At 40.2% G+C, this 14706-nt stretch overlaps 1 protein-coding gene across 2 annotated transcripts in view; it reads right to left on the reverse strand.

The window, feature by feature from the left end:
• Positions 1 to 14706, reverse strand: part of plxnd1 (plexin D1) — a 130181-nt gene that overhangs the window by 38244 nt on the left and 77231 nt on the right. For both annotated transcript variants that reach the window (XM_072449655.1, XM_072449654.1), the window contains exons 14-18: positions 12930 to 13035; positions 10371 to 10510; positions 9919 to 10098; positions 8807 to 8891; positions 7499 to 7774 (exon numbers count right to left, since the gene is read on the reverse strand). In XM_072449655.1, coding sequence (XP_072305756.1) covers positions 7499 to 7774; positions 8807 to 8891; positions 9919 to 10098; positions 10371 to 10510; positions 12930 to 13035 — 787 coding nt within the window. The remainder of the gene's footprint in view (positions 1 to 7498; positions 7775 to 8806; positions 8892 to 9918; positions 10099 to 10370; positions 10511 to 12929; positions 13036 to 14706) is intronic.

A 14706-nucleotide genomic window follows, 5' to 3' on the forward strand; every position in this document is an offset into this window, starting at 1 on the left:
TATCCAAACCACACAACACTGCTAAAGTCCTTAATATCAAAAGGAAACACGAAGACCATATTTGGAGGGAACGCTTGGCTAACACGGTGTAAAGCTGCGTTAGATTAAACTCGTAGCCGGGCATTGTCAGAATTCAATCTCACTATGTAAATTTACTGACCCCGCATTTTTTTGCATTTATAGGTCTAGATTTGAGGTTTCTACAAAATACATGTAAAAGGATCTTGTTTTCCACCTTGTTTTCTACCGACTGAATGAATGAATAAGGTCTTGACAGCTAATCATCTGCTACAACAATTCTTTGCAAAGCCTTTCTCTGATTCCAACTCAATTCTACTCTCAAAACCACGAAACATTGCGAAAATCTTCAAAACCAATATTTTGTTTTCATAGATATTTATCTTATCTGCAAATCGAAACATGGGAACTCACACAGGACAAAAGAAAAAAAAAAGTCTGGAAATAATGAACGTTGTAAACACGATTGCAACACGAAACCGAACCAGGAAGTGAGCCTATAAACAGTTTAACAAGTTTACATTAGACATTTCTGTCATCACCGGACTGTTTCTCTTGCCTAATACGATTGACTGACCCGGGGTGTTGTTCGTTAGTTACGTTTGAGAAGCTGTTTGGACTGTGCAGCGTGTCCAGATTTACCCCATTAAGCGTTCGTGTCGACTTTGTTTCTGTTGCCAACTAAACGGGAGAAATGAATTGCAAAAGTATGAGGTAAGCTGTATGTAATTCTAATTTCCTTTCAACATAACAAACGCAATGTGAGGAATGTGTGAGTGTGTGTGTTTGGGTCTTGTTTATTCCCAGTGTGCTTCCGTGCTTTGATTGCACCCTCAGGGCCGTGTCCTGTCCCTACTGCAGGATGCCACCCCCTGGGCCTCTGTCAACACACGCTCCCCAACTCAAAGCCAACACTAACATATGCAAAAATGAAAAAGCAGGCACATTATTTGTAGCTGCATCTTGTTTAAGGGAGGTTGCAAAAGCTGTCAGTGGTTATCCTTTTGCAAAGATGTTGTGGGTTTGATGGCCAGTTGACTCTGAATGTAGTACCCGCTTCCTCATAGTGTCTTATATACATATATGTGTTTTGATTGTATTGCAGTCGACTTCAAAAAAATAAATGTGTTCGTATTTTGATCATAAACTGGACTATACAGACTCTAAACTACCATTTTATAACAAAGACTGGCATTATAAAGTCTGAATGTGAAAAAAAACAAAACTATTTAAGACTTTCTTCAATAATACACTTCAATCATAACTATTCTCTCTTCTAGAAACCTTCAGCCGCCCTATTTCAACCTTTATTTGGTCAAAAATGTATTTAAAAAGTCTCAATATACAGTAGAAATAATAATTTGACTGATCAAAAACATCGTATGACTAGTCAACTATAGCTAGTTGCAGCCTTAAAATATTGCATAAAGGTAATACAGTTATTTGGTTAATACAACACTCACGGATGTGTAAGGAAGGGCATCTGAACGAAAATTATAATCCCATGCAACCACAGAGTAGAGCTGTTGTCGACTAAAGAAATTCTCCGTTGACTAAAGACACGCCCTGCCAAACAGGGAAACAATGTATTTTTAGTGTAAAAACCCAGATTAAACTAATAATTCACTCCCAAATCTTCAGCCAATTCACTCCATGTTGTCATCTTTTTGCTGTTGTCACATATAAATCCTCATAATCTAATAATAAAAGATAATACGACAACTGACATACTAATTTACCATCGACCAATGAATCGACTAAACGACTAAAGGCCGTCAGCCCTTCAGGAAAGAAAGGTCCAGAAGACAAAGCATGGTTTGATTCAGGAACACTCTTCAAACTTCAAATACATTCCCAATTCTGAATCACACACCACCTCTCACAGGTCTGGAAAAAATAAAATCCACCATCACCAAAGAAACACAGGAAACAGTTGTCTTTAAGTCAGCCCAGGGACAAGGCTTCAGTTACAGGGAAAATGTAACAGAGGGTGAATTTATGGAATATATTGCAATTGTTTATCATTATTTAAATGTTAAAATTATTCTATGTATAGCTTTCTTCTTCATTTAACCAGACCGTAACCTGCCTACAGTCGTTAGTCACTTCACGAGGCTCACAAACACCCACAAATCTTTAAAAAGTTCAACTCTGGATCCAGTCCCTCACAGAAAATCGCGAGCGCTGTGGCCTTGTAAGTGGGTCTGAGTAAGCCACATCTTGCCTTGCACTTCCCCGTCTGCATGTCCTACACGGTTTCACAGCCAGCAGCTCCTAAAGGGTGACGAATGTGTACAGACAGGTGCTTAGATCAGCCAAAACGCATGAACACAGACCACCCTTTGAGCTGCCGTCCCCCCCTTGAGACCCCCTCTCGGACCCCCGACAGAAAACAACACATTTTGAGAAGCCGCAGCCTTTGATGTGGTGTATGTGCCTCTGGTTTATGTGAATATGAATAAAGAACGCAGAGAGGCTCGTCTGGCTGCTCACAGTGGGGGCTGCTGGCTTTGTGACAGAGCTTTCCCGTGAACATGGAAACACAATGGATTTAAAGGAGGAGTAGGTGAGAAAAAAAACACAATTTGTAGGAACAAATGTGCAAAATGACCAATGTGTAACTTGAGAATTGTAAACTGACAAAGATTTGCATTACAAATATGCATTATTCACAGTGGAGAACGAATAATATACTGTAGGTGTTAAAATAAGATACATGTTTAGTTTAGCCTGGTGAACAAAATGTGTAGAAGATATTTAGACATCATTGCATTTGGTTTGCTGTTGCATTTCATTACTATTCACACTCTTTTTGCAGGTTTTGCTTGTCTTTAATCCAACAGAGAAATAGTCTGTTTGCACATTTGTTAGCACTGTGCGATATGAAAGATAATGTTTTCTCATTTTGACTGATCGAGGTTTTTTAGGATTTTGCCTTATTAAAAACAGATGGCTCTTGATACCAATTTCCTGAACATTAACAATCAGAAGAAGAAGTCAGACATTTATTCATTCCCATTTAAAACAAAAATGTGTCAAATGTATTCCTAAACTCCAAACCACATGCTTTTACTGAGTGTAGACCTGGCCATTAAACAGACCCTTGCATAATATCATTAACATTTAGAGAAGACTGAATCTCAATCTCAATGAAAAGTCAATCAATTGCACTGCTCTAACATTTGTGGCGTGTCTCAATATTTGCGGCCGCTCATGAAAAACACATACTTGAATTTACTGAGTTATTGAATTTGACTGAGAATCTGCAGAGTTCCAGTAGTTCTCAAGGTCTATTCAGCGCCCAAAATCTAAATCAGGATGAAGCTTGGTCTGAAAAAGATGCCTAAACCAAGAGTAAAACTAGACTTAAATTGAAATTGAGAACATACTGTATCCTGATTCTTCTTGGGAGACGTACCTCTAATTACATTGCGCATTATGTTTGAATGTGTTAATGCCTTCAGCGCCTTGTTAGACAGCATTGGTTTCACTCAGAATGTAAATAAAGCGACTCACACTCATAAGAACACTCTGGATCTTGTCCTAACGTATGGAACAGAGATTAGTGACCTCATTGTCCTCCCTCAAAACCCTATATTGTCAGATCATTTCCTAATTACCTTCCAGTTTATTCTTAAAGATCATCCAGTCCCACAAAATAAAGTTATAATGAAAAGGACAATATCTGAAAAATCTATCTCAAAATTCAAAGAAATAATAGAGCCAATATTCAGTGACATGTCATGTGATCCTGCTGAGAACAGTTTTAGTCCCAGTTTAAGTGATCAATTTGTCGACTTGACCATGAATTCTCTGAAGTCTGCTCTTGACGTTGTCGCGCCGTTAAAACAGAAGGTCATTAGGCCAAAGCGCGCCTCCCCATGGTACAACCAAGAACTGCGTTCACATAAACAAAGAGTTAGAAAGTTAGAGGGATTATTTCGTCGCTCTCACACCGAAGAATCCCTAAAAGCATGGAAAAGTTGCCTGCTGTCTTATAAGCAGGCTCTGCGTAAGGCCCAAACCAGATATTATTCAAATCTAATAGAAGTCAACAAAAGTAACACTAAATTCCTTTTCAGCACTGTAGCTAGGCTAACAAACTGTCACAGTGCAGTAGAGCCCTCAATCCCAGCTACACTCAGCTCTGATGATTTCCTCCTATTTTTTAACAATAAAATAAAAACAATCAGAGATAAATTAGATGAAATTACCCCCGCTATTAGCCCTGAACTAGCCCAAGCTGTAAATCTAACGTCCCATATAAATCCACCTGTAAACTTAGAAAGGTTCACAGCTGTTGATCAAGCAGAGATAACTTCAGCCATTATGTCCTCTAAAAGCTCAACTTGTGTCCTAGACCCCATTCCAAGCAGACTCCTCAAAGACATTCTCCCCCTAATTATAGACCCTATTCTTAATATAATAAATACTTCACTCCAAAGTGGCTATGTTCCACAGTCCTTCAAACATGCAGTCATTAAACCTCTTCTGAAAAAGCCTAATCTAGATCCCGACCTATTGGTAAACTACAGACCTATTTCAAATCTTCCCTTCGTCTCTAAAATCCTTGAAAAAGTTGTAGTAAAACAGCTTTGTCGCCACCTGCAGGACAATAACTTATTTGAAGTTTTCCAGTCAGGGTTCAGAGCCCACCACAGCACTGAAACTGCACTAGTTAAAGTCACAAATGATTTGTTATTAGCCGCTGATGATGGACTGGTCTCAATCCTGGTTCTGTTGGACCTCAGCGCAGCGTTTGACACCATCGACCACAACATTCTACTGCAGAGGTTAGAATGTGATGTAGGTGTTGGAGGAACAGCCCTCAGCTGGTTTAAATCCTATCTATCTGATAGGTTCCAATTTGTTAATGTAAACCAGAGCTCCTCACCAAGCTCTAAAGTAATTTACGGTGTGCCACAGGGTTCGGTACTCGGTCCAATTCTGTTTACTCTTTATATGCTGCCATTAGGCAACATTATCAGAAAGCATGACATTAACTTCCACTGCTATGCAGACGACACTCAGCTGTATTTATCAATGAAACCTGATCAGAGCGATCAAGTAGACAGACTTAGTACTTGTGTGAAGGAGATAAAAACCTGGATGACACTAAACTACCTGCTTCTTAACCCTGAAAAAACCGAGGTCATTGTGCTTGGCCCTAAGCACCTACGAGATGCTCTATCTGAGCAGATAGTCACACTGGACAATGTCAGTGTAGCCTCCAGTTCTACTGTAAGAAACCTTGGAGTCTTATTTGACCAGGAGCTCTCATTTAAAGCTCATATAAATCAAGCTTGTAAAACAGCCTATTTCCATTTGCGCAACATAGCCAAAATCAGAAGAATCCTGCCTAAAAGTGATGCCGAAAAACTTATCCATGCATTTGTAACGACTAGATTAGACTACTGTAACTCCCTGCTTGCAGCGTGTCCTAAAAGCTCCATAAAAAGCTTTCAACTGGTTCAAAATGCAGCAGCAAGATTACTAACAGGAACAAAAAGAAGAGAGCACATTACGCCGGTGCTGAAGTCTCTTCACTGGCTCCCCGTCGAGTCTAGAATCAAATTCAAAATTCTACTCTTGACCTACAAAGCCATAAATTACATGGCCCCATCCTACCTCAAAGATGCTATAGAACCATATCATCCAAACAGAGCTCTTCGCTCTCAGAATGCCGGCCTTCTGGTGGTCCCAAGAGTCTCTAAAAGTACTGTAGGAGGTAGAGCGTTTAGCTACCAAGCTCCTGTGTTATGGAATCAGCTCCCGACCCATGTTAAATACGCTGACACAGTCTCTTCATTTAAGTCCAGGCTTAAAACGTTCCTCTTCGAAATCGCTTATGTCAGACTAGTTAGGAACAGAAACATAAACCCACAGCTTCAGCTACGCTGCCCTAGGAGTAACTATGCTGGGGGAAGTATGACAGCTTGAGCACTATCCTCTTCTTCTTCTGACTACTTATGCTATCAAACAATATTTATTTTTTGATTCCACTTGCAAACTGTTCACCGCCTTCTTTTTCTTTCTCTCACTCCTGAGGACCTGTGGACCCAGATGCCCTTCCCCTGGTGAAGTGGTCCCTGCCCTGTGTGGACGGTCCCTCATCTGCCTGAGGAGTGGGTCCAGCTCGCCCCCGACGGTCCCTCATCTGCCTGAAGAGTGGGTCCAGCTCGACTCTGACGGTCCCTCATCTGCCTGAAGAGTGGGCCCAGCTCGACTCCGACGGTCCCTCATCTGCCTGAAGAGTGGGCCCAGCTCGACTCCGACGGTCCCTCATCTGCCTGAAGAGTGGGTCCAGCTCGCCTCAGACGGTCCCTCATCTGCCTGAAGAGTGGGTCCAGCTCGCCTCCGACGGTCCCTCATCTGCCTGAAGAGTGGGTCCAGCTCGACTCAGACGGTCCCTCATCTGCCTGAAGAGTGGGTCCAGCTCGCCTCAGACGGTCCCTCTTCTGCCTGAAGAGTGGGTCCAGTTCGCCTCTAGACGGTCCCTCATCTGCCTGAAGAGTGGGTCCAGCTCCAGTCTCCTCGTGTCCGTCTGTCCGTCTGTGAGAGTCGGATCTCTCCTTCACTGGAACTCCTCCAGGTTTCTACGCTTTTTTCCCAAAGAGGTTTTTTTTGTAGTTTTTCCTGGCCGAGAAGGAGAGTCTAAGGACAGAGGACCCTGGGACATCGTCCCTCGCCACCACAGACATTGTCTGACTTCATCGCCACCACAGACATTGTTGATTCATTTCTCCCTGTGGCCCTCAGAGGCAACTGTTGTTGTGATTTTGGGCCTTCCAAAAATAAATTGATTTGATTTGATTTGTTTAACAACGAATATGGTACGTTAACTGTCCGTGCAAAGGACTCAGCTCATTTATAACTTTGTGTTGTATACAGCCAAGCTAATTAGGAGTCTCCTTCTGACATGGTCCGGAGGAAATGTCTGCGAAGGGCTAAAAATAACCCGGTGGATGTTTGTGGATTAGGTTCAGTAGATTAGAGTGATTACACAGGCGAGCATCAATATCAATAACAATCCATGTGCAGCTAAAATTAAAATATTGATGATTATGAACACAGTGCAAGTATTACAGGGGGTTGAGCGTGTTAAACCTATAAAGGGTTTTAATGCACTATTGTAATGGTAACATGTTTCGTAATTCATTTTAAGTCTTGATTTAGTCATAATTTTACTTTATATGGTCAGAAAGTTCGATTTCCTAAAACTGGTCGCAAACTTGAAGAATAGTAAAGTGTTGGAAATCAAATAAAATTAAAGATTTCACTATAACTCAGTAATTGTCAATAATCGTTCAATCGTAATGCTTTTTTCTCACATTATTATATTTATGTTGCGACACCGTTAATCCCATTTTCTCGTAATAAAGAAAAGCCAAACAGACTAGTTCCTAAGGTGAATCTATGCTCAAATGCTCATCTCAGAAAGTGTCCTGGCGCTCATAGGTGCGTTCCGGGTCCCACTCACATTAATGATGAGTGTCAGCGGTTCTCCGGGGTGGTGTTTAATCAGCTTCTCCTTGTTGGCCGTGAAGAACTGCGGGTCCTCCACGTACTCCAACAGGAAGTGACCTTTAAGAACATGGCTCCCCTCGTCCTCCGCCTCCTCGTGGCTGTCAGACGGAGCGGGACTGTCCCCTGTGTAGAGCACTCCGTTCAGGTAGAACTGCGCCGAGGTCTGCTGGGACTGGAGCGCGGGCGGAGACGGGCAGGTCATCAGGGAGGCGGAGAGCACTGTGCAATACTGACAGAACGTTACAGTCATATTAGATGTGTTCCCTTAAAGGAGCCAAATGATGCTTTAATTATGATCGCAAGCAAACAACATGGTAAACACACTATAAAAAACACCGTACTACTATACTACTACGATATGGGCTGTTTAAAAGTGCACTATTAACTATTCAGCTGGAGGATTCCTTTATCCACCTCTACGGAAACCAGCAAGGGAACCCCCCCGGCCAAGTTACAGGTCAGAACTGTGCAGGGACAAGCACTCTCGTTGTAAGAGTGTGTGTTTTTTCTAGGTATTTTGAGCAATAAAATCACCTGTAACTACAATACAGATGTTTAAAGCTTTTTTGTAAATGTGTACATTTTGTGTACACAAGCAGGACTTAGTGTTAGTGAAAAATATAAGTATTTTATTACTCAAGCCGGAAGTAAGAGCTCTGATTGGCTGCGCATGAGTGGTCCACCCTAGTTTCACGTCACTGTCTGAACAAAAGCTGTTCTAAAACTGTGTACGAATGCATGTGGATATTAACGATGGAACAAAAGGTTTGTGAGAGCTAAGGACGAGTAAGACATATTTAAATACCTACTTCTTCCTTTCTCGCTGTGATAATCATGTGCCCCTGCTTTAATGCCTTAATGTGGAACATGCCAAGCAAAGCAATAATATCTTGATGGACACAAGCAGAAAAGCTACATAGTGCACCTTTAAACATTTGAACTATAGCTCCAGAATGACACATTTTAGACTATTATTTACATTACATTACATTAACTTTCAAACACATCACAATCAATGACATTATAATTATGGATTAGAGGACAAAATATACCATAATGAAGAGGTGAATTTAATGCACAGTAATTCTACAAAAAGGTATGGAAAAAAATATGTTAAACCACATCTATGTTGAATGTGGTTATCTTCCCCATTGGATTGGTGTAATAATCCACTTTAATGAAAAAATATCAAGTCAAATACTTTGTTCTGTCAGTATAAAATCCGATAGTTCCCGTTTTTACCACTGAAATAATTACTCACTGATGTTCCAATGCCCTGCACCTGCATGGAGACACTCTGCACCAGACCAAACCCCTGGCCTGTGACGGCGATGGTCCTGCCACCACTGCAACACATAACAGAGATAGAGACAGTCAAATCTGCTCCAGGACTAAAATGTGACAATTGCACACACTGATATGCAAATTCTTCGGAGCGAAAGAAAGAGGAGCCGATAATCATGCAAAACCAGTCTGTGTGTAGAGAAAATCCTAACACGTGTCGCACAAGACTCACACACGTACAATGGGCATGTCATAAACAGTGGAAGCCATAGACGGCGGTAACAGACTACAATAGTGGCCGAAAGTACAAGAACACCTCATCAGTTCGTCTGTGCAAATCCAATTGCAAATGTTATATGGTATTTTCTTCTTTGGAAGCAACTTTAGCGGTGCATTTCAATGTCGATAGAGCTCAGGATTGTGTTGTCATAACATTTTCAGGTCAACCAATGGAGATTTTAAGATGCTATACACTAAATTTACTAATGATTCAAAAGCAGAAATAATACATTCTATTGTTAAAAGTAGAAAAATTGACACTGACGAATACCTGATTAACATAAAGCTTGTTTCCTGCCCGAAGTCTCAATATGCTATTGTGCATTTCAGGTAAATTGAACATTAAACCACCATTTCAACAGAACTCTTTCTTTTAAGGAGGCCATTATGTTAATTAGGTACTTATCAGTGTCAATGGAGTTGCAGCCAGGAAACAAAAGGATGTCTGCGGCCCATTACAGGGCTGTTAGGATACAAAGAAAATTAGTCTCAGGTGAATCTGAGAACAATTAGATTAAAAAAAACAGTCTAATATCAGGAGGGTTTACCCAGCTCAGAGTGGGATAAATATCTCAGTTCTCAGATTAGATTCACACACTGATAATTACTCATGGATGAAAGTCAAAAACGCTTTACATGTACATTTTGTTTACTTCATGTACATTTGGTCATATAGTAATGAACTGTATATATATAACATACTTTCTATTTAGATTTTTTTCCATTTGTATTTATTCACAAGCGTTCAAATCAGTGCAGCTGTTACTGTATGAGCACATTTGTAGGAGGGCATCTGGAACAATCTGGTACCTGAGGTAGCTCTTGGTGGGGTGGATGGCGCTGATGGTGGGGTTCTTCTCATAGGTGTATGTGGCGCTGACCCTCTCAAACTGACACTGAGCGTTCTCAAACTCCACACACACCAGAGCTGCTTCTGTGTGCGGCTGCAGGGCTGGAGGCATGGTGCACTCAATGGTGTCATCTGTTTTCCTGCAACATGAAACAAACGTCTCAACCACAAATCTTGTGATGGCTCCAAGTGCTAAAAGCTAGTGTACCAACAGCCTTTTAACTTTATGTTAGGGTTTTTTCTGTTTCAACAAGTCAAATTATCACGGGCATGTTAACCATAAACCAGGTCAGAATGCCATTGCATTTTTATTTTCACTTCTCTCACTACAAAACTTTACAATATAATGAAAAAAATGAACTTCAAATAAAGGGAATGTATTTGGTGTTGGAAGATGAATTATGGTTCTCACTTTGTTATGCTGCACTCTTCTGTGTGGTTGACTGTGACTCGGACTTCAGAGCCGATGTCCAGATGTTCTCCTTTGATGGTCACTCTGGTCCCTCCAGCTCGAGAGCCCTTTACTGGGAACATCGACTGCAGCTTTGGGGCCTGGACGCAGACAAAACACAATGTATCAATATCATACAACAGATGACTTTAGTAGAGGTGAGTTTAGGGCTTTCCTTGACACGATTGGCTCCAAAAGCTCCCGACTACAACAGTAAATTAGTGAAGAAAACTGTGACGACGGCTCAGTTACTGGAGCCAACTGGTCTATGGACGGAGTAAGAAGGACAACTACTGTCTGAAAGTTACATTTATGGATTCTACAGAGTCATATGGGATTGTATATGCAGCGATTTAGAGGTTCTCAAACTGTGGTGTAGGTTTTGATGGTATATATAAGCTTCAAAGAGTCTTTTGTTTAACACACTGCTAAGTCCACTGCTTAATTGTTTGGTATGGCTTCTTTTATTTTTGCTTTAAGGAGTTTATTTTACAATTACAGTTTACGGTTTCAAGGAAGTCAATTAAATATGACATATGATAGTTTTGTGGATGCGCTTTGAGAACAACTGCTCTAATGCACGCTAACAATTCCTCTTTTTTTAGACTAGAAGAATATCACTATTATCTTCGTTGCTCCTGGCATCAGCATTCCTGGCCCTTCTTTGGTTCTCTAGCCCAGACTCCTCCAGGGAAAGCCCTTATCCGCACTGACAGGATCCACTTCCTCAGAGGAGACGGGCCATTGTGTGTGGCTATGAGGAGGCAGATGTTTCCGGACCCTGGCTCAAGGAAGGAGGTGTAATAAAGAGAACACATGCATATCCTGTCTGCAAATCTATTTTCTACAAGTATTTCCCCATTCAAGAAAACAACACATTTACTATTGCTCTTTATAATGCACTTAATGCACAAAATATGCTGTATTGACACTTAATTGAGTAATTTACCTTTATAGAGTGTCCTGAACATAATTATCATATTTAAAGAACTAAACAGTGGCACAGGCATGATTCGTCACGTTACATACCACATTACAAACATCAGATTTGGTAATGCTTTAGTAGGTGGTGTGCCGCGGTATCTTTTCCAATCAAAACAGTGTGCTGCGACTCAAAAAACACTAGTATAGAGTTCAGATTCCATTCATTAACTATTTTTTTATTTTATCATTAAAAAAAAACACAAGTCATTCGAAGCTTCTAAATATAATGCAAGACATTAACCTAAAAAGTCAATTTCAGACCTTAGCAGTGCACATTTCTCCAATATAAAGTACAGGTATATTGCAGATTGTGTTCCTCCTATCAGAGTAAAAAAGCGGATCATAGTTAACTTTTACCAGCCCTTTTCACTGTACAGATCTCAGGAGGTGAATATTTATGCCCGTGAGGGGTTTCCACAACAGCACAGCACCGCTTGTGTTACGGAGGATTCACTTTTATCCTTCTGTGTTGAGTAGAGTATGAAGATTGGGGTGATTTCTCAGAGGGATGACTCAGATTGTCTGCAGAACCTTTCTTAAAAGCAGCAGACATGATAGACCTCTGCAGTGCTACGTTATGAACAACCCATTGTTGACAAAGTTACTGTATCAAAGCACTTTTTATATGGGAATTTCCACCACAGCATTGTCTTAATCCAAAGGGAGACTGTCTGGGTCAGGGTCAATTAGCCCACAAGTGGCCAGAAGAGCCAGCCAAGACAACTGAAGAAATACACACAGTAGTGTTATTGTCTTTTATCAGACAGAAACTCTGAACAGGGTTTGAACTGGCACAGACCCTGGAGTCCTGGTTTAGTACTGACTCAGTTATAAAGCCCTAGTTCAGACTAGGAGTCAGAGTCTAAATCTGGTCCAACCCCAAGTCTAGTCCAAGCTTGGAATCGGTTTAACTCTGGAGTCCTGTATTATTTATGCCTTTTTAAATTTTTTATTATTTATGCCTTTTTTACACATCTTTTTTATGTGGGTTAACATCTATTTTCCATTCCTGGTTTATTGGTTTACTCATGTGATATACCTGATTTAACATTGTCTTGTGGTGCTGTTTTGGACACATTCTGCTTCTAGATCAGGTCTTTGTCTTAGTTTTAGGTTGAAATATCAGTGCTTTTAAGTTTATTTTTATTCACCCCTTTTACAAAAACATACACGTTACTGTCTAGAACATGAAAATACCACAGATTATTGCTGTTATCGTAGCATTAAACCCAGATTATTATTTTTCTAATACTGTGAAGCTCCAGCACCAAACCGTCTTTTCGTTACCAGTGAGAAGCGAACATTCAAACAAGGGCCATATTTGTTTTTGCTGGCAGCGGAGTGACATCAGTGCTTAGTTTCATTACACATGACTGTTTGAAGATTCCCACACACTTTGCATTCCTTCGAATCATAAAATGCATCTGCTAACACTCAAAGCTGCACCGCTGGGGAAGACAGTCCCAGTGGGGGACGATGAACAACAGAGAACAGGAGGAACAAAAGATAGATGGATAAAGTCTGTAGGATACTTACAAGATATGAGAAGGTCTCTCTGGAGGTCCCCAACTTGCTATGGTTCACCTTTACTTGGACAAGATCTGTCATCTCACCCGTGGATGGGTCAGTAACACACACCAGCCTGAGGAGAGAAATGAGGAACATGAGAAACAGCAATATACATCAGTAATATAATATCTGAGAAGTATACAAAAGTTGAATGATCAATGACTGAGAAAGGAGCAAAGTCTGGAACGAGATACAAAGCTGCAAAATGTCCTTATATAATGTACAATTGGAGGTAATAAAAATATACAAGGTTAACTGGGCTGTACTCGACTTTCTCAAGTAATAAAGTAAAAATTGTCTTGTGATATATGTAAAAGCGGCTCTGATGGGTCAAAATGAGAGCACTGTGTGTCGTCTGCATCTATTTATAAAAGTGGTAGTAAACGCCCTCTGACAATTAAAAACTCGGCGCAGTGAATAATTAGGATGCCAGGAACGCGTTAGGAAAATTAGGAATGACTTTGGACTGCCACAAACTGTTTAAAATTAACTAATGTTTTTCAAATTTTTAAGCCAGTAAAAATCAAATACATGCCTTTAACTATGTACAATTATCAATGCACACCAAAAGGAAATGATTATTTGCAAACATGAAATAAAAAAAAATCTAACATCTGTGTCATGTAGAGGTTTATGACAGGAGTCGGTAATGTTAGTTTGTAGAAACCACAGTTTTAAGGGATAACATGCATTTCCAAGTGAACCTTTGTATTGCCTCATTACTGTCACCACTGAATAAATCCAGACTTACACCTGTTCTAAATAAATTTGCCATTCTTCTTTGGACTCACATTGGTTGAGGCTCCCCGCATTTGAGCAAAGAAGACAAATGATGAAATAGTATGTAAAAACATTCACCACTACAATGGCTCCTTTGATACGACGTGTGAAGTGCAATGCATTTGGACCATGTGAGGAATAATCTCTATATTCACATATACTTTTACTCATCATTTTAAGTCAGAATGTTTCCAGTTGTATATTCTTCTCTGAGTTTTGAACTATTGACATTGGAAAACCTATAAAAAACTCTTTCTAGTCATATGAAGTATTATGAAATCCAAGTGAACTAAAAGCGATGCCCTTGTGAAGTGAATTGAACAAGTTAAACATTAGGGATGGTCCTATATGGATTTTTTGAGCCGGTAGCAATATCAATATTTGTCTTGCTGCTGTGGCTTACTGATATTTAGATTTTGAAATCCATAGCAAAGTCCACAAATCTATTTGAAGTTGAAGTTAAGTTCAGAATTTAACTTTTGACTTATAAATAACAAATAGCAAAGTAATAGCAAAATGCATTTATCTGGGATATATATTTGTTCCATGCATAAATTGTGTAAAGATACAGACATATGTTTAGCCTAATTGTTCTTCTATTTCCATTTTCACTCATAAACCTGTTCAAAATTGTACGTTAAAAAAAAATATTGTCGAAAATCAGTCAATATCGACCGATACTGGAACCGATACATTGCAGCTGCACAATTGCAGCTTTTTTGGCACAATATCTGTATAAATTTGAGGCTGACTCTGGCCTTTATCGGTAAAATGCTGCACCTTCCTGTCAGTGTGGGTGGAGCAAGGCCATCCTCCTCCAGACCGTGAAACAAAGACTCCTAATTAATCATGGGGAATTATGCTTATAAGCCAATTCACCACAGCGTATTACATTTACAGCTACGATCCAATAAAGAAGGACATCGCATATGAGAAGATGTAAAGTTCAAAGGGCCTCACACCG

Source organism: Eucyclogobius newberryi, unplaced genomic scaffold, assembly GCF_026437365.1.
Source record: "Eucyclogobius newberryi isolate DKJ021-1_F unplaced genomic scaffold, fEucNew1.0.hap1 SCAF_17, whole genome shotgun sequence".
Taxonomy (NCBI): Eukaryota; Metazoa; Chordata; class Actinopteri; order Gobiiformes; family Gobiidae; genus Eucyclogobius; species Eucyclogobius newberryi.